At 46.9% G+C, this 26,889-nt stretch overlaps 1 protein-coding gene across 7 annotated transcripts in view; it reads left to right on the top strand.

Moving 5' to 3' along the window:
• Positions 1-713: 713 nt before the first annotated feature.
• The window catches only part of UBE2H (ubiquitin conjugating enzyme E2 H), a 39,779-nt gene continuing 13,603 nt past the window's right edge, over positions 714-26,889 (top strand). The window contains exons 1-6 of one of the 7 annotated variants that reach the window (XM_015856326.2): positions 4,233-7,196; positions 7,300-7,431; positions 9,610-9,685; positions 10,183-10,305; positions 22,411-22,487; positions 23,253-23,327. In XM_015856326.2, coding sequence (XP_015711812.1) covers positions 7,395-7,431; positions 9,610-9,685; positions 10,183-10,305; positions 22,411-22,487; positions 23,253-23,327 — 388 coding nt within the window. In that variant the 5' untranslated portion in view covers positions 4,233-7,196; positions 7,300-7,394. Of the gene's footprint in view, positions 1,015-4,232; positions 7,197-7,299; positions 7,432-8,394; positions 8,450-9,609; positions 9,686-10,182; positions 10,306-21,210; positions 21,646-21,755; positions 22,291-22,410; positions 22,488-23,252; positions 23,328-26,889 lie in introns of those variants that run through there. The other 6 variants (XM_015856474.1, XM_015856255.1, XM_015856408.1 and 3 more) reach the window with 6 other exon arrangements.

Genomic DNA, 26,889 nt, shown 5'->3' with positions numbered 1-26,889 from the left:
CAACCCCTTTTATTGGGGCGTTTTACGGTGATTTTGGGTCTCTCCTCCTGAAGTCCCCACCAGGGTCTTGAACACTTGAGCCCCCACACACTACAACTCTAACCCTATGACATATCCCTCATTGACACAACCCCTTTTATTGGGGTGTTTGACAACCCCATTTTTGGGGCGTTTTGCAGCGATTTTGGGTCCCTCCTCCTAACATCCCCACTGGGGTCTCAAACCTGCGATCTCACATTGAGCCCACACACACACACACTACAAGTCCAACCCTATGACGCATCCCTCATTGACACAACCCCTTTTTTTGGGGCATTTTCCTCATTGACAACCCCTTTTTTTGGGGCGATTTATGGCGATTTTGGGTGTCTCCTCCTAGCATCCCCACCAGATTCTCGAACCCGTGACCTCACATTGAGCCCCCACACACTACAACTCCAACCCTATGGCACATCCCTCATTGACACAACCCCTTTTATTGGGGCGTTTTCCTCATTGACACAACCCCTTTTTTTGGGGCGTTTTGCAGCGATTTTGGGTCCCTCCTCCTAAAGTCCCCACCGGGGTCTCGAACCCGCGACCTCTCATCGATCCCCCCCCCCCACACACTACAACTCCACTCACCCCCCGCGCTTGGGCGGGGCTTAAAGAACTCCTCCTCCTTTCGACCAATCGCAACGCGGCTAGGCTGTGACGTCACCCCGCAGTGACGTCAGAGGGCCAGAGTGAGGCTCCGGCAGAGCGGCCGCGCCGTCACCACAGGAGGGAGAGGGCGGAGGAGGAGGAGGAAGAAGAGGAGGAGGAGGAGGCGACAACAAAACGACGACAAGCTATTACAGAAAAGGGGGGTCCATAACGGCTCCCCCACCATCTCCATTCACTCCACAGCTGCTCTTGAGGGTATAGAGGAGGAGACAACGCTGACAGCCCGCCCGGAGCATCGGGGGCGGCCGCGACCACCATGTCCTCCCCCAGCCCGGGCAAGAGGCGGATGGACACCGATGTGGTTAAGCTGTATCCTTCATTATTAACCTTCATTCCTTACCTCCATCTGTTATAATGTGGGTTTGGGGCTTTTAAATGGGGTTGGGACCCCCCCCTCTGTTGTGCTCCCCACCCCCCCTTAGTCCCTTTGTGAGGCCTCAGGCTTAGGCCTCCCCCTTAGGAGACTCTTCCCACCTCTCCTATATCTTTATTATGGAGCCAAACCCCCCCATATTCCATAGAGAGCTGAAGGCCTCACCCCCCCTCTCTCCCAACCCCCCCCATCCACCTCAAGCTTCAATCCTTCTATTATTTTAATGGGGGGGGGTTCACCTTTAGATCTATCACTGGCCCCCCCCCCCCCCCTTCCCACTCCTGGACCCACTTTCTGCTCCCTCCCATATTTCTATGGGATATTTGTCATATATTCCCACCTTTAAGGCCTGCCCCCCCCTTCCCCTGGTATCAACACAACATACAACACCCAATTCCCCCCCCATCTTGACACCCCCCCCCAACCCTCCCAGCAGAAAACATCCCTCAAATCCAACCTTATTACCCCCCCGTCTCCCTCTGAATCTACATCTTAAGGCTTTAATTTGATTTATTTCTATATATTTTAAGCAGGGCCCTGACTTGGAGCCCCTTAAACGCCTCTATTTGAGGTGTAGGGTGGTTGGGGGGGGGGGCACCTCAAAGTGCTGTTTATGTAACACCCCACATTGGGTTCAAGCTTTATTTCAACCCCCCCCCCCCCCCCCTTCCTCCTTTCCGTGATAGATCTGTTTATATTTCTCCTCCAACCGTTCCATGTTTATATTCTACCCCCCCCACCCCTTCACCCATCCGTCTTCCTCTTTATTTTCCTCCTTTATACAGAGGTGAATCCTTTCCACGTCGATAAATAACGTTGGGGGATCGCTATGGGATCCCTTTCATCTTATTTCATCCCTCAAAGTGGAGGGGTTATGGGGGTAGATATGGAGGGGGGGGGGGGCTCATAGAAACCAACACTGGCCCTAATGTTTTCCAGCTCACTTTCTCCTCAATACCACGAAGGGTCTGATTGAGTTTCCAGCCAGATAAACAAACTTGCTTGGATTTTTGGATTATTTTTAGTGGCTTTTAGAAGGAAAGAGGGGGGGGTATAAAGGGGGGGGGGAATGGGAGGAGCTCAGCTCCCGTTTGTGGCTTATCGAAGGGAAACTTCTGTTGACGTTCCTCGTGTGCCTTCGCTCTCTCTCCCCCTCGGCCTCTCTCTCTCTCTCGCTTGTGTTTTCGCCTTGTTTTGAAAGCAGATAGGAAATGACTCGCGATCATGGTTGAATCGCAGCTATTTTTAACCGTGGATCTGTGTGTTGGGGGGGGGGGGGGTTTAAAGTTACACACATGTCATTCTCTGCCCGATGCAAATTGCCATCGGTGCTTAATCGTGTTGGAAAGGGTGGGGGGGGTCGGTGATTCCAGCTGTTTGATGGTGGGGGAAGTGTCTTCCTTCCAGGCCCAACCTGCTTTCCTTTCCCCCCCCCCCCCCCATGTTCCTTTTTTATTTTTTTTTTTTTTAATATTCCTGTTTTTGTTCCTATTGGAGCCAAATAGACAAAGGGGAGCTCTTCCAAAGTGCTTATCTATTCTCCATATCCCTAAAGTCGATGGGGGATGAAAAGCCCCCAAATCTTCCCCCCCCACCCCCCTCCCTTTAGCCCCCCATTACAAAACGCTGCCTGCTTTCTTCTCTCCTCCTCCCCCCCCCCATCGACAAAAGGACCCCAAAGGGTTCTTAAAACAGCAGAGATCTCTTATGGTGGGGGGGGTTGGAGCAGACAACAAACTTAGGAAGTTGGATGTGTCAGATGACTGCTCACCGCTCCTCCCTCCCCTCCTCTCCCTCCCTCCCTCCCTATGGCCCTTTTTTTGTTTGTCTCTTTGACTCGCCCTGCCTGCCAGGGTGAGCTCAGCTCTCCTGGGCCTCAGATCTCAATGTAATTCCCTTCGGTTTACGCTTTAGGGTTGGAAGCCAGAGACCCGACAGCTCGGATGGTTTTGGTGGTGACCAAATGAGAGAGGACTCCTCTGAAGGAATGCGCTCCTCCCTGAGGCTCCAGGGTGTTGTTGTCATGGTGGTTTCCTCCCCCCCCCCCGCCACCTTTTTGCTATCATTTTAATTACAGTTTCCCTTCCCAACCTCTTTATTTTTAATACAATCGTGGCATAGATTCAGGATTTACAACCCTTTACCTTTAGGATCAGGGATGGCGTTATTGCTCAGCCCCCCCCTTATACTCTGACAGGTTCAGGAGCCGAGTGGGCTCCTTTTATGCTTCCCATTCTCAATCCCAACACGTCCGTGTCCTTTTGTGGCTGCTTCTTTGTGAGCTCTGTAGGGTGGAGGTGGAGGGGGGGAGGTAAGCAGAGCTGCGTGTGTGTTAATGTGCCGAACCGATGTTTAATAACCGCCTGGCTGATGATGATGATGATGATGCTGATGTGCTGAAACTCTGAGTCACTTCATTGTTTCTCTCCTGGTCGTGCAAACACTGAGGATGTGGTATCTGTGCTGCATTCCCCTATTATAGGAGCAGCTGCAGACCCCGTTGTTTTGTCCCTCAGACTTTTTAGGATGCAGCAGAGTGGGGGGCATTGCCCACCCCCCCCCACCTGCAATGTGGCTTTTTCACTTTCGGGATCCCACCCATCCCATTGGAGCTCTGCATCCTTTCCATAGATACCCCATAAGACTTTAGGGCCTTGGAGCTTTGCATCCTTTCCATAGATACCCCATAGGATTTTGAGGCCTTGCCTTGCCCCCTTGTTTTGGGGGTGAGCTGTTGTGTTCAGAGCCCTTTTCACAAGCAAGAGGCCTCGGGCAGAGCTCACAACTCCACTCATTGGCTGCTCTGTTACTACCCGGAAACCAGGGCCGGGGCGGAGCGAGCCGACAGCTGATGGGGAGCTTTGACCCTATAGCTTTACCTGGAGTGGGGGGCACAGCTGGGGGTCCCTAAGCCCACCATAGGGCAACCAGGGCCTGCTGTCCTCATTCTGATCTGTGGTTTATTGTTCCTTGAGTTGGCTTCGCTGCAGCCTCCCCTTGAATGGGAGTTTATTCCACACTGCTTTTATTTTGCTCCTTTTGGAAGGTTTGAGCTCTGTTTTTAAGCATTTGGGATCTGTTGTTAGCAAAGTGGGGGGGGGGGGGTGCTGCCTCATTTTGTGCATGGAAGGGATTCTTAAACAGTGTCTAACTTTGCTCAGATCTCCCCTTTCTGTGCTGTTTGTGGGGCTGAACGTTGTCACACACATTAAAACTGTTGGGGAGGGCGATACATGGACTCTGCTCGAGGGGGGAATGAGAGCACAAAGCTCCTCATTTACCTGCCCAGCCTTTTGTAATCTCAAAACCTCACTGTTTGCCCCCACTGGGATCGACTGAGGCGAAGGGTAGGGAGGCAGTTTACATTGGGCTGAATTCTTTTTCTTCTGCTCGTTATGGGCTTACGCCGCACTTATCGCCCGACTTGAACCCCTTCCAGGCTGCGTTGAGCAATAGGGCCATCACGTGTCGTTGTTCTCTTGGCCTGTCCCCAAGGGAAGAGCATGTGCACTGGAATGTCTTGTTTTGGTAGGGTTCAGAGCTTGGTTTTCTGTTGGGTTTGTTGTTATTGTTGTTCTTTTTTTTCCCTTCCCCCTTTAAGGAGAGTTCTGGAAACTTTTACAAATGGGAACATAAATGGCAAAGCTGCTTTTTTTTTTTTGCTCTACTTCTGGGGTTTTGCTTTAATGAGATCTCAGGGGATGAGGGTAACAGTGGTGGTGCTTCAGAATGCACCAAGATCATATGAGGGTAATGGTGGTGGTGCTTCAGAATGCACCAAGATCATAGAGTCATGGATGGGCATCGTATTAATCATATAGAAGCTTGCCATGGTTCTGTTTCAGGACCCAAAGCCCCACTGAAATGCAGGCACAGGTTCTGCCTTATAAACAAAGCACACTGCTATTAGGAGAGCAGTCACTGTGCCTTCCATTATTGGAGCTTAACATCAACATATTGACAAGAGGAGAGGCAAAAACCTTTGCTCCTAAATACCAGCTTTTAGGGCATCATCTTGGTGCTTTTCAAGCCTTATTTAAAACCAGAAAGCACCACGAAGTCTTTGTATCTCTCTGCATGTGGGTAATTTTAACTATTTCTGGGTCGATTTCAGTGCTCTGAATTGCAGAGCAGCCCTCATCGTGCTTGTAGTACCCAGTTCTTAAATATCAGATGACTAAATGCTGATTGAACAAATCTCGGAGGCTGTTTTCTTTGTAGTAACAGTTTAAAATCCTGCATCGACTCTTTTTTTTGGTAGCAAAACTGATGCCTTGTGTTGCAAAATGGTGCCTCAGGAGGCAAGCTTGGTATTTCCTTATCTGTTCTATGGAGGGACGCTGTGCTCTGGGTAGACTTGGCTCTTTAGCAGGTGATTGCTTTGAAGTGACATCACGACTTCTCTTACATCCCTGCAAGATTTAGAAGCTCTGATTGCCCTCCTGCGTGCTCAGCACCAGCACCAACTTGTAGCATGGCTGTGCATTGCACTACAGCCCTGTTCAAATCCCAGTACGTTGGATTAACCAGAAGATTTCATTTCTCAGCCCCAATATCACACCTCATCTCTGTGTAAGTAGAGCCTGCGGTTTGTCTTAGTGCTGGCATTGAAGTTATGATGTTTTGTTGTTGCGAGGATTTGCTTTCCAGATTCTTTGTAACCTCTTGTTTTTAGGAGAACATGGATCAGTTTTTGCTTCACGTCGCTGTCTTGCCTTGTTCTGTGCTCACCTGGAAGCCTGCAGGGTTTGCACTGCCTTGACAGTGCTTGCAGCTCATCCTTCAGTGCTCCAGGTTTGCTGTGGCAATGGGAATCCCTCTCCCCTGCTTTGTGGGGTGGATCATAAGGTCTGCATAATTATGCCCACAAAGGCTCCTAGTAGGGGCAGGAGCTGTATAAGACAGCTGTATGCCTGCAGCAGACCCATAAGCACCCCCCAGTACACATACAATTCTCCTTCCCTTTGTGGATCCCTCTGTCTTACTCCTGCAAAAGCAAAACCAAAGTGCTTCAAATAAGAGCCCCGACAAACTTTTCTCCTTAAACCGTCTTGTTAATTTTTAAAGCAGCAGGAATTGGGCAACAGCAAGCTTAATTAGGGAGGGAAGATCTGAAAGCAGCCCAGTGTGCAGTGATTGCTGGTTGCATTTCTCAGCACCTGTTGGTACTCAGTGCCCTTCCTAAAGCGTGATTGAATTGCAGTCACAGCCAGGATAAACAGAACAGGTTGTTGTTAAGGTAGGAGAGTGCCCATGGTTAAAGGGCTGCTGTATGGGGTGGTTTCCAGCCCCATAGCTGTCCATTCTGCTGTCTGCTTAAATCAGAAGTGATGTGATGCAGACAGAGAGGTGTCTGGATTTTCTGCTTGGCTGTCCTGGATGTTATTTTGGCACAGTTTGCTGAACACCATGTTTGAATACTGAACGTGGCTGATATACCTGGGTGTGCATATAGGAGTCCAACCTTCATTGTGTGTCTTATTGTGTGTGCTCAGCTCTTCTCCTTTCACTCCCTCCATTTCCCCGTGGGTTTTGTCCGTGTATTTCTGGAATAACGAACGCACAGCGCTGCTCTTTTGTTTCTCCTCACCCAAACAAAGCTGTCATGAGTACAGAATCACACGACTTTGCCCCCTCTGCTTTCTTGTAGGTCAGCCAACCTGCATACCCAGTGCTGTGGGCACGCTGCCCTCCACCAGAAAATGCTGGATCTCATTCTTTCTCCCCAGTGCTGGATCTCCTGCTGCATCCCATGCAAAGCAACGAGAGTCCCTTTTATTGCTGCCACAACCACCACCCTCTCACTGCTGCTTTTTTCTTACCATTCATTCCTGTTTCTTTCTCTGCCTTTTTGGGATGCTTCAAATTGCTCCTCGATGCTGATGTGGTTTTGAGGACTGTTTGGCTGTTCCAGGGAAGTACATGCAGCTGCTTATTTGTCACTAAGGAGATCCGTGCTGAGGTTCTGCCAGGTTCTTTCCCATCCTGTTCCTGCTCAGTCCTTTTGGCCACCCATAGGGAAACGTGATATCGTCATCTCCAGTCCCTGTCATCTTCCAGTCCCCCTCATAATGATCTGCCTGAGATTGAGGGTGGATTTACAGTCCTTGGAAAAAAGGTGATTTCACTCCCTCTTGGGTCTTCTCTAATGATTCTCTGCAAATTGGGGCTGATCCTGGATTCAGGGCTGAGATTTTTTGTTGTTCTCGTTATTGTTACAGCTTCCAAGAACTGTCCCGTGGCCTTAAATCACTGGACTGCATCTCTAAAGCAAATTGATGCGGCCTTCAAAGCGAAGCCCAAACACTCATAGCTCATGTTCTTGGCATCGCCTGTTTCAGATCACTTAGAGGGTACGTCTGTGTTGTTCTCAAAGTGAAGCATTGTTGGTATCCTGTTGTCTTGAATCCCTTTTAAACTGCAAAATGCAGAACACATCCATATATCCCACATGCAGATCGTGGCAGGAAAGCAAAGAAGCCGGTGTAGACTTGTTTTCTTCCTGATGCTCCCTTAGAAATGAATGTTGTAACATTTTTGTTAGGCAAAGGCTGCATTGATGACAGTTGAAGCTCCTTAAGGGGGCTCAACCCTGGAGGCATTTGTCATCCCTTCAGTGGAAGGTGGAGGTTAAAAGCTGACAGTTGATTGTTAGATAAATTTTTGCATTATTTCCATATTCCAGTGGGTTTTTTCACCTGGCCTTGAGCAGTGATGGAGGAGGCTGGTTTTGGGGGGGGGGGGGGGGGGGGAACCAACATGTGAATTATGGATGTGCAAATCACTGCTGCGTTCCTGGCAGGGAACTGCTCAGGTAACAGCTCTGGGCCTGTTCTAATGATGGCGTCGTGGTAGGATATATTGGAATGGAGGTGAGTAAGAGGAGGTGGTGGGACACATCATGAATGCATGGGACTGAGAGAGGATGAGTAGTGCCTATTCTCCCCCATGCAAAGTGTGGCACTAAAAGGTGACCTTAAGTTTGGGTGCACTCAAGAGAGGCTTCTGCAATCTGGGAAGTCAGGTTTGGGCTAAAAGCCATTGGGGTTGAGGATAGGATTATAGGATATTATATATAGGATAGGTATTTTTCTGTTATCAAGGATAGTGGGCCATGGTGGTGTTGATCTGATGGTCAGATAAGATGATCTCAGTGGTCTTTTTCAAGCTTAACAATGCTGTTATTCTTTTTAGGACGTAATTTAGTGGGCATGGTGGTGAATGGTTGATGGTTGGACTGGAAGATCCTAGAGCTATTTTCTAACCATATTAATTCTATGATAGCTCCAAGTCACTGGAAGAAGAAGGAGGAATAGGAACCTAAAGTCTTGATGGGAGACTCTTGGAGTGTGGGCAGAAACTTCCTTGGAGGTGTGGTTTTCTCAGCTGCCTGCTGTTCTTTATATATAAAAGGGGAAAAAACATAAAAGTGTGCCACTAAAGCAGTTACCCATGTCCTCGACTGACCTCTAGCATGGTCAACTAATACCTGCAATGTTGAAACAGCTGATGAATTATTAACTTCGGTGCTGTGGTGTCTCTTGGCCGTTGGTGTTATGTTGATTCGTCTCGATGGTGGCGGGGCTGGTCGTGTTTTAGAGCTGTGAAATGAAGCATTGGGGCTGAGGACAATGTCCAATGAGACACCCACTTTTTTTGTGTGTGCTCTGATAAGAGCATAAACCAGGACTGATGGAAGCTCGTATGAGATGTTGCTCTTTGAGGTGTCCCTGGGTAGATGTGGCACTGAAGGATGTGGTTTGGTGGGTGTAGGTAGACATGGTTAGACTGGATGCTCTTAGTGGTCTTTCCAACTTAAATCATAGTATGGCTTGTATTGGAGGGGACCTTAAAATATCATTTATTTCCAACCCCACTGCCATGGGCAGGGTTGCCAACCACTAGATCAGGCTGCCCAGGATCCCATCCAGCCTGGCCTTGAATGCCTCCAGGAGCATAATGCATTCATGACTCTATGATTCTGTTTAGGAACATGGCTTAGTGGGTGTGGTGGTGATGGATTGATGGCTGGATTTGATGACCTTAGTGGTCTTTCCAACCTTTTATTGTTCTTTACCTTTTGTAAAGAGTTCAATTTTATGGATCTAAATAGGATTAGAAAAGCGCTACCAAGGTGTAGTTAATATTTGGTGGCTGGCATGGATGTGATCTAAGAGCTGAGGCTCAGTTTTAAGGACAAATAAAGCTGCTCCTTTGAGTCGTGCTCATTCAGCTGTGAATGGCTTAGAGCCAGGTCATTTTCTTTTGCAAAGAATCAGATTTGGCTTTCAGTGTGTGGAGAGTTGGTTGAGTTTGGGGTTGGTTTCTTGATGTGTTTTTCTTTTAAACTCAGAATTAAACTTGGGAGATGTGCACCAAGAGCAATGCTTTTAAACAGTGGTGGAATGGAACCATGAAATCAATGTGGAGTTTGCGATAGAAGGAGTTAATGATAGATGCCATCCAAAATGTGTCCTCGTGTCCTAGCTGATCTCAAACTGTTTTATTTTGAGGGATGATTCCTTTTTTAGGGGCAGAGAGAGGTATCTCCTGGCTGATGCCTTCAATCAAAACTTCATTAGTGGGAGACTTCAGAGCAGGTGGAAGGTAAAGCTCTTTTAGTGTGTCCTGTCTGCTTGAAGCCAAATGAAAGCTGTTTTTTCTCCCATCTAGTGCCATTAATTCAAGCTGGCCGACCTGCCCTCCCCAATCTTTAAAGCCAGTCCAACTGAATGCGAATACCGAGGGATGGTATCATGTAGCACAAGCTTTAAACCTCACAATAATCAGGCTGCTTTCCTGCTGAGGTCATTTGTGACAGAGGGGTCCTGTGTACAGGGAGATGTGGCAGTGCAATGCTTCCCAAAGCATCTCCATGACTTAGGGGGGGGTTGGGAAAGGTGATGTCCTGAGCTGATTTCAGTGGAAGTTTGGGAATGGCCTTGCCTTGTAATCCTCTAATTTAAGACTGTAAACTGGAGGAATGAAAGAGCCCTTCCAGGAGCAAAGGCACAAATGTTCAGACTAACAGATGTGACTCAGCACGGTGATGCTGGCTGCTCTTCAGTTGCTGCCCAGCGCACTCCCTCCTTTTTCCCTTTAAGACCAGCCACGAGGAAAGCAGTGGGAATAAGGGAGCAGAACGCTCAGCACTTTGTTGAACAGCCTGCCATGGTGGGGAACTCGATCCTCCCAGCAAGCAGAGGAATCCATGTGCGGTTATTGGGGTAAGCTCAGATCCCAAAAGGAGAACACGACAACGGTGACAGGCAGTACAGGAGTTGAGATGTCCGAAATCAGATCCTTGTAATGCAGCACCAGAGCCTGTGTTCCTTGAAAGGGAAGGTATGCACCGAGGTGTCAGCTCACCCTCCTCTGTCCCATGCAGACCGTGCAGGGAAGTGTCCTGCTATGAGCTGCTGCTTGCTTTTTTAGGATTGTGGGCACTAATGAGCTCGTGTGCCTGGCATTGGATTAAAACAGATTCTGGCTTGCTTGTAGCTGGTGAGAAAGTTACGTTAGGTTGTGTTTTATGTTTTACTTCTTTGTTTCTGCCGTGTGTTCTTTTGTTTGATGTGAGCAGAAGGTAAAGGTAAGTTTATACACGTGGTGTTTGGGCCAAGAAGGATAAGAGTTCACCAGCAAATAGCCACGCTCTGTTAACTTACCCAAAGGCCAGTGAGAAGAACAGGGGGAATCCCACAGCTCTAGTTGTGCAAACCTGAAGAAGTATATCCCTATGGCTTCAGCAAGTGAACCCATAAGCCCCATTTTGATTAGCAGTTGAATTTCCCCAGGGTCGTGAGATTTGCATCGTGCCAAATGGGGAAAAAGATATACATGTATTATGTACAGGCTGCCCAGAGAGGTTGTGGGTGCCCCATCCATCCATGGAGGTGTTCAAGGCCAGGTTGGATGGAGCCCTGGGCAGCCTGGGCTGGTATGAAATGTGGAGGCTGGTGACCCTGCCTGTGGCAGAGGAGTTGGAGCTTCATGATCCTTGAGGTCCCTTCCAACCCAAGCCATTCTGTGATGATTCTATTGTAAACTTGAGCTGCTTTACAGTGAGGTGCTCAGGATCACCTTTACAGGGTGATTTTTGTTGTAAAAAGGAGAACCTTTCAGCGCTTCAGCATGATGCATGGGGGAAAAATACTGCGGGTTAAGCAAAGATCCGTGTGTTACGCCTGCTTAGTCATACCCAGAAACGTGTTCCGTGGGGGTTAGTTGTGCAGAGAGCAATTTCAGACTTGTGCAAAGGTGCCTTGGGAGATCCCAAGCACTTCTTGCACCTCTGCATATGGTCTCAGTGCTTCCTATGCTTCTTAGTCTTCCTTTTGCTTTTAACTGGAGTTGGCTGTAGGGATCGATGAGGAACTGCTTTAGGTCTGCCCTGATGTCTCTTGTCACAACCAAAAGTTTTACTCCTCTACTAAAAGAGTATTGCGTGGTTTGATGTTGTTTCCTTTTTTGGACTTCATTTTGCCTGCTTGCAAGAGCTTCCTGTGCAGCCTGGCTGGGGTGTAACTGGATTCTGCAGGCTGCATTAGGGCTTTTTTGTGGTTTTATTGCTGGTTGGTTGTTGTTTTTTCTCAGAGCCTCTGAATACATCCAGGTTAGTGAGCCCTTAAATTGTCCTTCCTGCCTTTTAGTGGCTCCCAAAGTCACTTTCTTTGCTTCCTCCCTGAAGCCCAACGTTAGTTAGGCCAGTTTATTCTCAGAAGCTTTCTGTAGGCTTGAGTGGTACAAGAAGCATTGTGAGACATGAAAGCTTTGTAATCCCCTATGGCTTTTATTTCTAATAACTGGGAATCTACTGCTGAATGCTGGGAGAGCCCACTGCCAGCTGTGAAGGGTTTTACATTCCTTCCCAAAGAGCTTCCAGCAGGAGATGTCCCTTCATTCTTCAACAAGATGCAGGATGGATCAGCAGATCAGAAGCCGAAGCTGCTGGGCTCAATCCGTGCCACTGCTTTTGGGTTGGAATTGATAACTGCTTCTCACCATTCCTTTCTGAAGTCACCCAGGAGCTACAAAGGCTCTGCAGCACTCACGTCCTTCTCACTAGACCTGAATGGAGCTGACCAGGCTGTCACATGAGTCACAGAAACCCACATCAGCCGTTTTTAGGTCATTGCCAGACGGGGCTAAATTTAGCAGATGAGCCACAAGTGTGAGGCTTTGCATCCAGCTCCTGCCTTACAGTTTCCCTACAACTGCCCTACAACTCCTCGTACATCTCTTAAAGGTGAGGGATGAGATTCTCCACCCCTTTTCTGTTCTGAATCCCACAGAGCACAGCCAAGACTTGCTTGCGGAGTTGCTCAGTGACAACGTATGAAGCAGAAGAAGGGAAGAGCACAGTAATAGGATCTGGAGCTTTTCACCTCACGGATTATTGCCTTGAATCCTTGTCTGGGTTGCCAGTGACGCTTCCCTGGGAGGAGAAACCTGATGGTTTATCATCCAGCTGCATCCACAACCACATTTCAATGCTCCTGGAGGTGTGTGCCAGTCTGGGGGGGAGCAGCTCACACCTGGGGCACCTGAAGCAAAAAGCATCCCCAACCATCTGCTCTTTCAATCCCCACATCTCTGCTAAAATAGTCAGGAGCAAAGGAAGGGGGGAAGAATAATACTTCTGCTGACAGCACAGTGGGAAGTTTCAGTCCTGCTGAGAGTGATGTGCTGGTTGTGCAGTCCCAAGCTGTTCTGTATTTTAACTTCATCAGTCGTTTCTGGGTTCTGATTGTTTGCAGCAGCACGTTGGTTCATTAGGGTTGGGGTTTTTTTTCTTTCTTGTGTGTGCGTGTGGATTAGGAATATTGTCATCAAAACCGGCTTCGAGTGTGTCAAGTTGTCTTCATTCTGATCTATGAAAGGAGGCTGCGATAAATGTGTGGCTTTGAAAGTCTCGCTGGGTCTGCTGGAGGTCACCTGTAATTCAGAGCATCTGGCAGAGGTCAATGCTGGGCTTTTTGTTCTGTGGCATTGCCAGCTTTGGGGGTTTTTTATCAGCCCTTCATTTGAAGGAGGAGACACTTCAAACTCGGTGACAAAATCCCACTTTTCAGGCAGCTGCACCGCTAACGACTGAACTGTGTTAATTAGTTCTTAGTGCGGTGGTGTTCCTTTGTCCCTTCTATAATGATGACTCAAACAGATGATGTCAAGGAATCTTCTGTTTCAGCTGAATTTAACTAATTATAAGAAATCTTTGCCTTTGCTTTCCAAAGCTCAGGAATGGTCTAAGAGCTCGGAATCGCAGTGGGCCAACAATAGGATTTGTTTTGATAGAATGGCTTGTATTACGAGGATGAGTGCAAAACTCGATTATGGAGTTCATTTTAAAATGAACTGCTTTTATCAGCCACGTGACAGACTTTCAGGTATTGCTGCTCCTGCAGGGAATAGCTCGAGGCAAGCTCTTGTCCCCTGGCAATCAGAAATCCACGGACATAAATTGGGATGGTTCATTTGTATAACCCCCCCAGGCTCTTGTCTCTGGTTAACTGATGTGACTCTCGTTAGGGAATTGGGAGAGAAGGAGATAATTAAGCTTGGACAGATGGACTAGGACAGGCTCTTGGCTTGGAAACAAGGGGGCTGGATGATGTGCTCCTGACCTGGGGAAGCAGGGCAGGGTGAGTTTGTGTTTGCCCATCCCAAAATGGACTTTGTGCTTTAGGATGAGAGACACGGGGACTGCTTACCCCCAAGTGCTCTGAGATTATCAGAGGGGAAAGCACCTCCCAAATGCCGCTGGAGAAAGCTCTTGCTTTCCCCCCAGGCTCAGGGAGGTTGTTTCAGAGGAAACTGCCTGCTCAAAGCACTGAGGACTGTATGTTCCTAATGCTTTTAGCAACGCCGGCTGCTGGTTCTGCTGGCTGCGCTTCTGTTTATAAAAAAGAAACAAACCAACAAAAACAAACAACACCTTTTTCCCTTCCTGCTATTGTGGTGGTGCCAAAGCAGCTTTGATGTACCCCTGCAAGAGGCTGAGATGGGAATTTGACTTGCTGAGGGCCAGCCTGGGTGCCGTGGTTTTGCTCCTGCAGCTGCCAAGCCCAAGACTCACTCTGCAAGGCATTAAAGAGAAGGTATTTCATGTAACCCAGTGCAACATGGAGGGGTTCCCAGCACCAAAGCACCCCCTGTTCCAGGTGCCCATGAGGTTTTATTGGTAGCTGTTGAGCTGGAACTTGCTGCTGTATTCACAGCCCTGAGCAAAGGCCCAAATGCTTTGTTGGATTCTTCCTTGGCAACCTCTTTGCTGTCCCTAAAAGCTTGCCTTTCTGCTGCACAAGGAAGCTGGTGTGGGGATCATTGTTAAGCTCTGAGCGTGGCTTTTTCATGTCTTCCTCTCGAACACAATGTATCTTCAGACCTTAAACGCCAGGAAAATCCTTTACAGTTAATCCTTTGGGAAAGGCCAAAAAACCCTTCGAAGAGCTCCGGACTTTTACAAATGCTCATTAAGAGATGAGGATTTAAGTTCCTATCATCAGCTTTTCTACCAAGAATTGGATATGAGAAGGATTGCTGCGAGGCTGGCTGAAGCATCGAACTGATTTCCTAAATTTCCAAGGGTGAAAAACAGAGTGAACTCTTTGCAGGTGGTTTGGCCACTATCCAATGAAGCTGTGCTATGGTTATGCTTAGTGACTTGATGGTTGGGAAATGGCGTGACTGGACCCCGTGCTTAACCTTGGAGCATGTCTCTATTGTTGTTTATTGGAAGTTGACCTGACTTAGCCTCAGCTTCGAGACCGGATGCGGAATCACGGAATCATTAAGGTTGGAAAAGACCTCTAAGGTCACCAAGTCCAACCCCATCCCACTCCCACCATGTCCATCTGTGCCTTCACATCCAGGGATGGCAACTCCACCCCCTCCCTGGGCAGTTTGTTCCATTGCCTCACCACTCTTTCAGAGAAGAATTTTCCTCATATCCAACCTGAAAGCTGAGGTCTTTATGAACATTTTTATGAACAAAACCCCTAAATACGGGTGACCACATAGATTGAAAAAGTAGGGCAAAGTCACTGTGCATCTCATCTGTGTGCATTGGAACCCTGGATCTATCTATGGGATCTGCAGAGGAAGCACTACAGTGCTCCATTGAATGCTAAGAATATGAGGAAGTGGTTTAATAGAGGTGACAGTGGTGTGTTGGGTTGCTGTAGGTATTTGTGTGCTAAACTGAAGCTCCTACACCTTTTCTTTAAGCACAGCTGAAGTCGTTTCGTGGTACATTGCATTTTACTTGATATTTTTACCTTTTTTTTATTATAGATGACCTGGAAAGAAAGAAAACAGCATCTGCAAACTTTGATTGCTGTGTGTAGCCAAGGTCTGAAAGGTGCTCATTCTTAAATCCCTTTCTTTGGTCTGAGAGCAAACACTGTCTTCTCTGTGTTGGAAACTGCAGTTGTCATAACTCTACCAGTTCAGATTTAGGTGTCCAAAACTTCCTTTCTAACCTCTATGTCATTTGTTTGGTGTAAAAACCCAGATACTGTTTGCGTATGGAAAGTACCATTTGAGCTGCTCCTCTAGAATATGTTTTCCTGAGATATCTTTTGTTCTTTAGAGTTGTAAAGGCTTAATTCAGAATGTTACAATCCCAGTCCTGCAGGCATTCAGGGCCAGGCTGGATGTGGCTCTGGGTTGGTCTGCTGGTTGGCGACCCTGTGCATAGCAGGGGGTTGGAACTGGATGATCATTGTGGTCCTTTTCAACCCAGGCCATTCTATGATTCTATGAACTTCAGATGCAATATTTCCAATGTGCCTTTACGTGATGTGGATGCTGAATCAGCAGGCCCGCTAATGATGGTATTGAGTTAATGGACATACCTATGCAAAATGAATTGTGCTGATAATAGGTGGGCAGCCCCACGGGTGTTGTTCATCCCATAGGTTTTTCCACCTGCTCATGAGTCACTGTGCATTGTCTGCTGAAAAGAAAGAGCAAAACTGAACTTGTTCTTGAAAAAACATGCGTTTCTAGTAAAGAAGGAACAGAAATCCACAGGTGTCACGGTGTGATGTGCCCCGAAGCAAGCACATGGGTCTGGAGGGGCATCATTTGTTACTTCAGATTGGGCTGTTAAGAGGAGGTAGGAAACCCAGCTTGAAGCCACACCGTGGCTCTTCCCCTATGTTACGTGAGGTCATAGGATCATTGAGTTGGCTTGAGTTGGAAGGTTCCTACCCCTTGTTCCGATCCCCATCCACTTCAGTGTTTCAGTTTACAATTCAAACACAGCTCGTTCTGCCTGTTGTTGTGAATGGGTGTTGCTGCCTCAGTTCTAAAGATGGAGGTTTAATCATTTGCAAAACACTTTAAAAACAATTAACAAAAAAACCCAAGCCATGCAGATGTGACCCTGATGAGAAAGAAGTACATTGTGGGGTGTATCTGTTCTCTTCGTATTTGCTGGTGTAGGGTTGGAAGAAGACTTTGGGATATTTGTAGGAGGCATCCCATTGTGAAGTGTCTTTTACAACAATTCACCTCACTCTCATTTCTTATAAAGGGGAGCAAAGAGGATTTCATTTTCATAACTGGGAACTGTCCAATGCCAAAGCACCTTCCAATTCAACCCAGTATAGCTCTGAGTAGAACTGGGAACTGTCCAGTGTCAAAGCATCTTCAAATTCAACCCAGTTGAATCTGAGTTTACCAGAAAGAAAAGATTTGCTTTGACACATTTCCTCCCTCCCCCCCCATGAAGCTTTTCATCTCATTCAGAATCAAAAGCTTGAGATCTATTTCTGGTTTTCTCATAAATGAAAGCTCTTGCAGTAGCTCAGCTGCTGACCTCCTCTGCATCTGTCTGTGTTGACTACAAACATGTATCCCAGGGGCTTTGCAGCCGGTGAGATATTGTGTGTATATATATGTATATATATATATGCTGCTGTTACCGAGGTGGCAGTTTCTAAATGACTGTGTAGGTTTCTTGGAGTGGAAAAAAAAAACACAACATGTTGGTAAAGCCTACAGAAAGCTTCACTTGTGGGAAAGGAATATTCTTAGAACACTTATGTCTTTGGGAAGCCAAAAGTGATGTATTGTAACTGCAGGAACGTATGAGAAGCCTCCTGCTTTCAGGAGAGCTGATATATTCTTGTTAAATGCCCATCTGACCCGTGGTTAAATCTTAGATGTGGTATCAGGTGTAGCACGTGTTGGGAGCCAGGCTCTCCATTCTGTGGTTTTACAGCATCTTAAATTCTCTCAGAGAAAGGTAATCAACTGTACTGAGCCCAACTGGAAAAAGAAACGGTTTTGTTTTCTCCCCTTCTGCTGTTTCATACCAAATGCACTTGAAATTTCTGGCTTGTTTGAGAAGTTTGATTATTATTCATGCGTTAAATACTCCGTTCCACCACTATGTACAATCTCCATAGTAACAAACTTCTCCTGATGGAAGCCGTGGCAATGCAAACATATCTCATGGCTCAGCTCTGGGGCAGGTGTGTGGCCATGTAAATTAACACTGCTGTCTTCAGGGCTTCTGGATGTGACTTTGGTTTCTCCTGTGGCTGTGGATGTCAGCGTGTTGAATTCTGTGCTGTGCAGTGGCTCTGGTTTGGTGGCTGAGAGTGCATGGTACCCATTTATTTCCCTTTGTTCCTGCCTGGTGAGCTGCTGTATGGAACTCTTTTGTAAGGGTCTGTGTTCCTGTACCATTGATCTACATTATGTCTACCTTGCTATTCCTTCCTGATAGGATGTCATCTTCAAACCAGCTGTTATAGAACGGCCTGGGTTGAAAAAGACCACAATGATCATCTGGTTTCCACCCCCTGTTATGTGCATGGGTCACCAACCACCAGGCCAGGCTGCCCAGAGCCATATCCAGCCTTGCTTTGAATGCCTGCAGGGATGGGGCATCCACAGCCTCCTTGGTAACCTTTTCTAGTGTTATCTCCAACTAGGATCCATTTAAAAAATTCACTTATCACAGGTACTTATTATAGACTAAATGCACTTAAATTCTCTTCGTTCAGTGTCCTCTCTCATTTAGATTTGAATAAGCTTCATTTTCTGGTGCTTGTGGAGGGAATGTTGCTGTTGTGTTACAGTTGTGAGTTGGGTTGGAAGGGGCCTTAAATATCATAGAATGATTAGAATGGTTTGGGTTGGAATGGACCTTAAGGACAATTGAATGTTGGAGTGGTTTGGGTTGGAAGGGACCATAGAGACTATGGAATGATTGATTCCATAGAGACTATGGAATGAAGGGACCTTAAGGACAATTGAATGTTGGAATGGTTTGGGTTGGAAGGGACCATAGAGACTATGGAATGATTGGGTTGGAAGGGACCTTAAAGATCATAGAATCTTCTCCAGGCTGAAAGCCCTCCTGTCCCTCATCCTGCTCTCATAGCAGAGGTGCTCCAGCCCTCTGAGCATCCTCATGGCTTTCCTCCAGACCTTCAATAGCTCCACTTCATTCTGAATCCCTTCTACCAGATCTGGTTCCTTTCACATTCAGTAACTTTGTCCATCAGCTTCTTCTCTCCTTGTCTGATACAACCTTTCTTTAGCAGTGCTCACGCAGTTTCAAGCAATTTCTTTCCATCATAGTTCTCCTGGGACTGACCAGACCATATAGCACAGAAAAGCTCTGCTGTGATACAAATCAGAAGCTATTTCTTTGGCTCTGTGTATCTTCTCATCCTGCTTCACAATAGCTGGTAACATGAGGGCCTGATGCTTGTATGTGTCATGTTCTTTCTCATCTCCAAATGCAAATGAATTGCTCACTAATCAGTGGTGCGTAGCTGGAGTTGAGCTCTTCCTCTTCTCTCTGCTGTAGGATTTAGGTGAGTTTTGCCTTCCAGAGCAGAGGGATTCTCAGACAAACCCAGTACAAGCAAAGGAGAATCTGGATTTGCCTCAGGTGCGTGAGGACAAACTGCAGATTGCCCCAGTACTTTCCTGACAGCGTTGTGGATATCTCCACCACAATTCATATGCTGTATCATAGAATCAGAATGGCTTGGGTTGGAAGGGACCCCAAGGATCATGAAGCTCCAACCCCCCTGCCACGTACAGGGCCACCAACCTCCACATTTAATACCAGACCAGGCAGCCCAGAGCCCCATCCAACCTGGCCTTGCAGTGTACTTGCACCAGAAATAGATATGCTGTGTGCCAAGAAGCACTGAAAGCTGTGGCAGTGAGGATCGCTAACCCAGGGGGAAAACCAATGGATTTTAATGATCTCACTGCAGTTAGCCTGGAGTTCAGCCTGGGGTTTTCAGATTGTTTGAGTTTAAAGAGACCTTTAAGGGCTGTCTAGTCCAGCTCTCCAACAACAAACAGAGGCGTCTACAGCTCAATCAGGATGCTCAGATTGCTTAAAAGTATTTTCAGTGTAATACTTGTAGCTGGAGAAGTGATTTGCCCAGGCTTCAAACTGAGATGAATTTCAAGGCGATTTAATAGTGGAAATACTATTTATTTTTATATAGGCTCAATTGTTTGCCAGGAAAAAACCCACTCAGCCCTGCAAGCAGACTGGCCATCTGTTGGCCACAGCGTGCATCTGGGATTTTTGGGGAGATCTGGGGGTAAGTTCATATCCTGACAGAGCTTTTCATTCCTGCAGGATTGCTTCAGATCAATGGCAGTGGGTGGCCCCGCACAAGGCCACGTGAGAGGATGAGGGAATGGGAACTTGACCCTGTGAGAGGCAAACCCACAGCACTGGGGCTATTTCTGGCGTGCTCGGTCAGCCTCTAACCCTCCAGATTTGAAAGGTTTTGTGTGATTGGGTTGGGGTTTCTCTTTTTGCCTATTCTACTTTGGGACAAAATGCTGTAAATCAGTTCTGATTCTGACCAAAGCGACGATTTCCTACAAGCTCAACCCCCTGAACAATGGAGCCTTGATCTTGATAGGGGGCTCTGGATGTTACTGTAATGCTAATAGGTAGCACAGTTGGCCTTTGCGCTTCTGGCATGTTTCAGTCACTGTATAGGGAGCCTGTAATCAGCTGCAGGAAAAGCTCCCTTTTGTCTCTCTCCTAGCAACCTCTTCTGAACTGATATTTGAACATAGGCTTTGCTTTCCATGTCATCGCATAAATATTTTCAGCACATACTGAAAACTCCCTTAACAGACATGGGGCTGAGATCATTTGTCTTTAGGTCCTCAGGACTCCCTCCTGGTTGCCGTGGTCTTAAGGTAATGTTGATGAAATCCTTATCCACCAGCAACAGGAGCTTGTGCCCATATTGTGCTCTTCCCTCCCATCTTTTACACTGTGTTTGTCGCAAAGTCAAAGCAGTATACATAGGTGATAGGGTGCCCATTAGTTGCCTGGATTTATGGGAGCAAGCTGAGAATTTTGAGAGAGATTTCTGTGTTTTTATGAAGTGTTTGAGCATATAGGATGTGTTGCAGGCTGGCTACGTAGCTCTGATCTTGCTCCAGTATACAAACATTGTTTGTCCTGTCCTGGAAACAAGGCAGACTGCTCACACCAGCAGGAATTGCCACTGGAATCAAGAATATTAAAGCCTTTCTCCATTAACTGATTGTTCTTTTTCTGCTCATCTGCATAACGAGTGCAGCAATAGACACTGTTAGGCACAGAGGAGTTCATCTGAATAGAGCAGACTTTTATAAGGTGAGGATTTTGTGGTCTTCCCCATAAATGCTGATGGTCTTTTGGAGTCGTGGGATGACTTTGCACAGATCTGCATCCAGGACTCCCATGTACCTCTTGTATCTGCCCTGATGGAAGAATAACCATGGAGCTGCTGTGAGACCATCTCAGACCTCTGAGACCATCTAGTCCAAGCATGGAGACCCATCCCCACCACACCCACTAAACCAGGTACCCAAGTGCCATATCTCCATGTTTTCTTCTTACTAATTGGGATTTTAGGGCCTCGTCACAACAAGAGGAGCAATCAAACATGGCACTGCATCTCTTGTTCATAGGTTTTCTAACTTGGACTTGAGTCTCAGTGCAGAAAACTCTTTATTTATGGTCAGCATTAACTTGTGCAGCTGAATAACACTCGTGCTGCAGCTGCTCAAGAATTTGCTCTGAAGATCAGGCTTGGAGAGCTGTTTTTTATTAAGTGGTACTTGATTTAGTCCTAACTAAAACCATTTGTATTTAACTTGATCTGCAAAGCTGCCATAAGTGTTAACATACTTCAGTAGTAAACGTTTCACTCTTGGGCATCATCACACACAAAGGGTTTGTGAGAGAGCCCCTTCCTGAACGTGGAGTGGTTGTCCATTAGACAAGTGCTTGTGTTTTCAAAGGAACTCAGGCTGTGTTTAAGATGCAGTGCTGATGTGTAAGGATATCCTTTAGGGATGTGCAGAGAAATCTGGCTTTTAGCAGGCAAATCACTGGAACTTGGGGTGGAAAGGTATTGATCTGCCCTCTGCGAGCTGCTCTGGGTGACAGCCAGGTGCAGTAAGTTCTCTTCCCATAGATCATAATGTGGGATCGTGGCTGGTGATGGGGATTATTGGCTCCTGCTGATGGATCCCAGGCAGTTCCTGATGCATCTGGAGCATGTAAGGTGTGTGTTCATGGCCATCCCCGTATCTCAGAGGTGGGTTGCCTCAGGGGTGCAGAGCTGAAGCAATCTGAAGTTCAGTAAACCTTTGATTTCTTCCTGCCCAGTCTTTTCCAGCGCTTCCCTCGTAATTCATATTAAGGTTATTGATGAAAGGTAATCACTGTAGGATATTATTCACAATCCATTAACCCTGATTGGTAACAGAATCCTTCAGCAGGCCTGGGTGCCAAAATATCACTGCTAATTGTCTTAACTGAGCCTTACGTGGAATGGAAATCTCTCACCTTTCAGTTTGCATTCACTTCTTCCCAAACCATTGGCACTTTGATTCTTTCCTTTAGGTGTTGGAAAATACCGTTGTTCTTTTAACACCGTGCCGGTGCTTTAGAATCTCACCCTTCTCTCCAAAGACACTGAGTTTTTTTGGTCTTGCAAGTCAAATTAACACAAGATTGCTGTAATTTGCATCGTAGCTGTGGGAGGCCATCCGACAGCGCTGAAGGCGGCCGAGTAGAATGGAATTCATCAGCACTCACATTTGTCAGAGTAGGGATTGAGGAGTGCTCTGCTTCTCTAATCCATGCAGGAGGATAAACATCCAGCGTGAGCAATGCGTGTCAGGATGCTCAAATTGCATATTGTCAGGTACTTTGGGATATTTGGGCTTAAACTGTTTGGCTTCACAGGTTTTCAGCAGGTTACTCCTCTTTGAGTAGATGGGTTTTGTTTCTCTGCTTCAGTGTTTTCCTTTACTTGATATATCAGGATTGAGAGCAAGCACGAGGTCACGATCTTAGGAGGACTCAATGAATTCGTCGTGAAGTTTTATGGACCACAAGGAAGTAAGTACATGACCCATCTCTTCTATGAAAACGAGCTAATTGTTCATAGTGGGGGGGATATCGAATCATTAAGCTTGGAAAAGACCACTGTCATCACCAAGTGCCAACCATCAGCCCATCACAGCTGTGCCCATTAAACCATATTTCTCAGTGCTGTGATGTCCTTCTGGGGCAAAGGAATAGCTGAGCAAATCCAAATGGGGGTGAGATGTCAAGGGTGGTGGCTCTTGAATTGAAGGTTAATCTGTCAAGGGTGGGAAAAATGCAGTGCAGATCAACCAGCCCTTGGTGCTGAGCAGCTTTGGACATCGACCACCAAAGCCCTCTGCTGTATCTTTCAGCACTGCTCTGATTAATCCTTAACACTTCCAGACCTGGCTTAGATTTTGCATCACCATCATCTGAATGTTTGTGGAGCTGGTAATGATGGGTGGCTTTTCCATTGACTAGATTACAAGTCAGGTCTCCAGCACGCCTTAATTTAGCAACATCTCTAAAGTTAAGTAGCTTATTACAAACTCTCTGCTTAGAATAAGGCTCTTGGGCCTTTATGCAGAGATCTTCTGCAGTGTAAGTTAAAATCAAGTATTTCTTGTGAGACAGTACAGGCAGAAGGCTTTTACCATAGGAAGTTCAATGTGAAACCTCACCCTCTGGTGGGACTGAGTGTTCCTCCAAAGATGTGTTTTATTTATTGCTGTTGCTCTATTTATTCTCTCCTGAGTTACGAATCATGTGTAATAACCGTTTTTCTTTCCTTGCCAGCACCATATGAAGGTGGAGTATGGAAAGTTAGAGTCGACCTTCCTGATAAATACCCCTTCAAATCCCCGTCTATAGGTAACCAATAATCGCTTTCTGTCCGAACCTTGAAGGGCATGGGAACAAAGGCAGGGGCTGAAGCTGTTGTCCTCTTGGACAAGGTGATGCCTGTGTGGAAGAATATGGAAGCAGGGGACTTATATCAGCACAGGAATTGCAGCTGGCCAGACTGGTTGGACCTGTTTAACTATGGAGAGCAAATAGGAAGTTTGATAAGGAAACTGTTCTTTAGACCATATCCCTGTGTCTTTGTCCTTGAGTAATGGTGATCTGACTCAGATGTCTTCTAGGACCAAACTTTTCCAATCATTTAGGCTGTAAATAGCCATTATTGCTTGAAAAACTGGAGCAGATGCACGAAGGGTCAATTTTAATGTTCTGGCTTGCAGAATAAGTGCTGGTAACCTGGTGATGTGGCATTTCTTTCCTGGAAGGGTGTGATTGTGGCTCAAGGCATCAGAGGGGACTGAAGAATTGAGAGAAGTGTTGTGGGAACATGACTGTATGGGGTGGACCAGATGGGTCCCATCCAATATCAACATCCTGACTTGGAGCTGATGAGAATTGGCCGCTTTCTTAAAATAGACATCAACTTAAGAGTGCCATCTATTTAAAATCCCATGTGAGTGTGAGAAGTAATGTCTGCTTCCCACAGTGAACTGTGCCTTTTGGGAAAGAGCAGTGTTGTTTTTCACCCAACCCTTTACCTTTCTTTTTCAGTTGCAAGCTGAACTGAGGCACAACAGCACGCATGCACACACTGCCCTGACCATCTTCTGCTTCTACCTGAGTCAGCTCTGAAATCTCCTATAAACCTCCTAAACTGGACACAGTTTGAGATGCACAGTGTTACTCAGAGCCACTCACTGTCCCCTCTCCGTTCCTCCTTCTCACAAACAAATGCAGGTCAGGGCACTGCCACACTGACAGTCCTAAACATGAGCGCAGGCTGCAGACAAAACCCTAAACTTCAGTTTCTTTGTTGTTAAATGCTTTGCTACAAGTCTACAGAGGATCATTTTTCTTTCTTCCTGTGTGTATTTTGAATCAAGCTTGTTGACATAACACCAAAACAAACTCTCTTCCCAGAGCCCTGGAAAGCCAGTGCAGCTAAATAAGGCTCTTGAGCATTTGTATTGCTTTTGATTTAGGCTTCAGTTATTGTTCTGAAGGAGGTAGGGTTGACCTTTTTGTGATTTAGCTTTAGGGTGTCGGGGTATGGAGGAATTAAAGGCAACCTGGGCTGAGAGCTGGCCCAGCTGCGTTGCATCCCTGCTCTTGAGTTGCTTTGTCCCTTCTAACATCTTCCTTTTTTAGCACGGCATCTTTCCATCCATTTCCTACCTCATTCTGCACTCAGCAGACCCTCCAGCATTGCTTTCCAAGTCCCTGTTTGTACAGCTGAAAGCACTGCTCCTCTTGCTGAGCTGCCCAAAAGGCTGAATGCTGCTGCAGGGCTGCATCGCTGGCACCCAGGAGAACATTGCTGGCTCCCTCCTGGGCGGAACAGTGTGCAGCTTAGGTTTCAGGCTGAATAAACAGTCGATGCTAGATCGAGGGCTGGCATAGAGCTCAGCTGCAAGGCAGAGGAGCTGGAGAAATGGGAGCACTGGGACCCAGGGAAGCTCCCCACCAGCTGTAGGAAAAGGTTTGTTTTTCATTGTCTGATTCCTGTTCCAGCTGCTCCAGCTCAGCTTATCAGGGCAGCCAGAGCCAAGCAATGTCTCAGCCCCTTCCTCTGGGCCACTCCGATCTCTGCAGCACCGTTCCTGCAGGCAGACATGCAGTTTGGACTGTGCAGATAACTCCAAGCAAGCCTCCAGCCTGCTGAATCCAATGTGAAACAAGCTCAGGAGTGAGACAAGGTCCTCTTCTCTCCCTGTCAGTTCCAGAGAGAATGAGAATCCCAACCCAGATGTTCCCTGAGCGCTTTGAGCTCTGGATAACACAGGGTAGGAGTTAGTGGGGAGGAATCTGAAGGACTTCACAGATGGTGGAGCCCCAGAGTGGACAGAAAGGTCACCTAAAGCACATACATAGTTTGTCTGCAGCCCTTCTGTTCTCAGCACCGCAGAGGTCCCACTGCAGCGATGACACACAGAGTTCAAACACTCTGTGTAAGTCACTGGGATGTATAAAGGACAGGACAAAAATCAGCTTCTATCCCTTTAATATGTTACACTTTTATGCTGATGCTTAAAGTAGGAATATGGTTCTTGCAGCTTTCCTTGTGCTGTAGAGCTGTAGGCTAACATTTTTCTTTCAGCCTCAGAAGTTCTAAATGCAATCTTGAACATAGCACTGGCTTTTTACAGCAGATAGCACAATGGCTGGAAGCATATCCATGCATTCTAGAAAGCCACTTGTGAAAAAATGACTGCTAATCATTGCTCTCTAATCTCTTCCAATTGCTTTTATCCCAGCGTGGCTCTTGGTATGATGTAGGTGAAACTTTAGCCCAGCACAACTTTGTGTTCTCTTCCAACGTGTGCTCAACCTGAACAAGAAGAGGCTCTTAAAAGTGGATTTGGGGCTTGTGATGATGTAGAGCTTTTCTTAAAACCTAAAAAAGCTGTGGTCCTCTTTGCCTTTGAAGATGCTTTGGTCTCTTGAAGGGGAACCTGTGTCCACCTATTCAATCTCTGCTCCCTTACCCCATCCGCAGCTCCCATCTCTCATAGCATTTATTTCCTGTCCTTCTCAGGTTGCTAATTATCACTGAGGCCAATTAAACGATGCCACCTGAGGGGCAGTGCTCTCCTGACAGTTCACATAATGCATTTATAGAGCTAAATCACCTTGGGACTTATGTGAAAAGAGCAGTTCCTATGAGGGTTTCCAGAGTGCAGCAGCTTTGTGGTATTTCTGGTAGCACCTGTTCCTTGCTCAGGCTTTGCTGTGCCATTCCATATTACCAGTCCTTCACAGGAGCACTTTGTGTCCATTTTGCATGTTTTCTATCTGGCCGTATCCCTGCCAAGAGCTCCTTGATACCACAAACACAGAAGGAAGAAGTGCAGGGTGTATGTCCTGCCCTGTTAGATGTTCAGGGTGATGATGGTGGGCACATGGGAGCCTGAGTTCTTAACTGGGTGTATTTTATTGCTAAAGCCTACAGGGAAAATTAGGCAGAAAGATCTGCCCCATCTCTCCTGGCCTGTACTTAATTCTTCTTTCTAACTGCAGCTGCTGTTTTTTCCCTTCCAGCTCCTCTCTTGCTGCTCGGAATCTCATGAGTCACTTCTTGCCCATGGCTGCTCCGAGCAGTGCATGTTGATCCCAATTCTGACCTATAAACGATAGGAAAACGTTTGTTCTCCCAAATACGCTTATCTTTGTGCACAGGGAAAGATGAGACACCTGAAGGGAATTTGTATCCCCATCTCCACTCTGCACTGACGCACGCTGTGCACCCTCTGCAGGTTTCCTGCTACAAGGCAGAGAATGGGAACAGGCTGACAAAATGGGGGTAGGTGTTTTCAAGTCTGACTTGGCACAGATTCATCACCTTCTGTGCCAGTCTGGGCATCGGGTGACAGTGCACCTAAGCGATGAGATGAATTGATTTGGGGCAGTTTCT

The sequence above is a fragment of the Coturnix japonica genome, chromosome 1, assembly GCF_001577835.2.
Source record: "Coturnix japonica isolate 7356 chromosome 1, Coturnix japonica 2.1, whole genome shotgun sequence".
Lineage (NCBI taxonomy): Eukaryota > Metazoa > Chordata > Aves > Galliformes > Phasianidae > Coturnix > Coturnix japonica.
The sequence above is the reverse complement of the archived record's forward strand: the minus strand, read 5'-3'. Positions and strand labels throughout refer to the sequence as shown.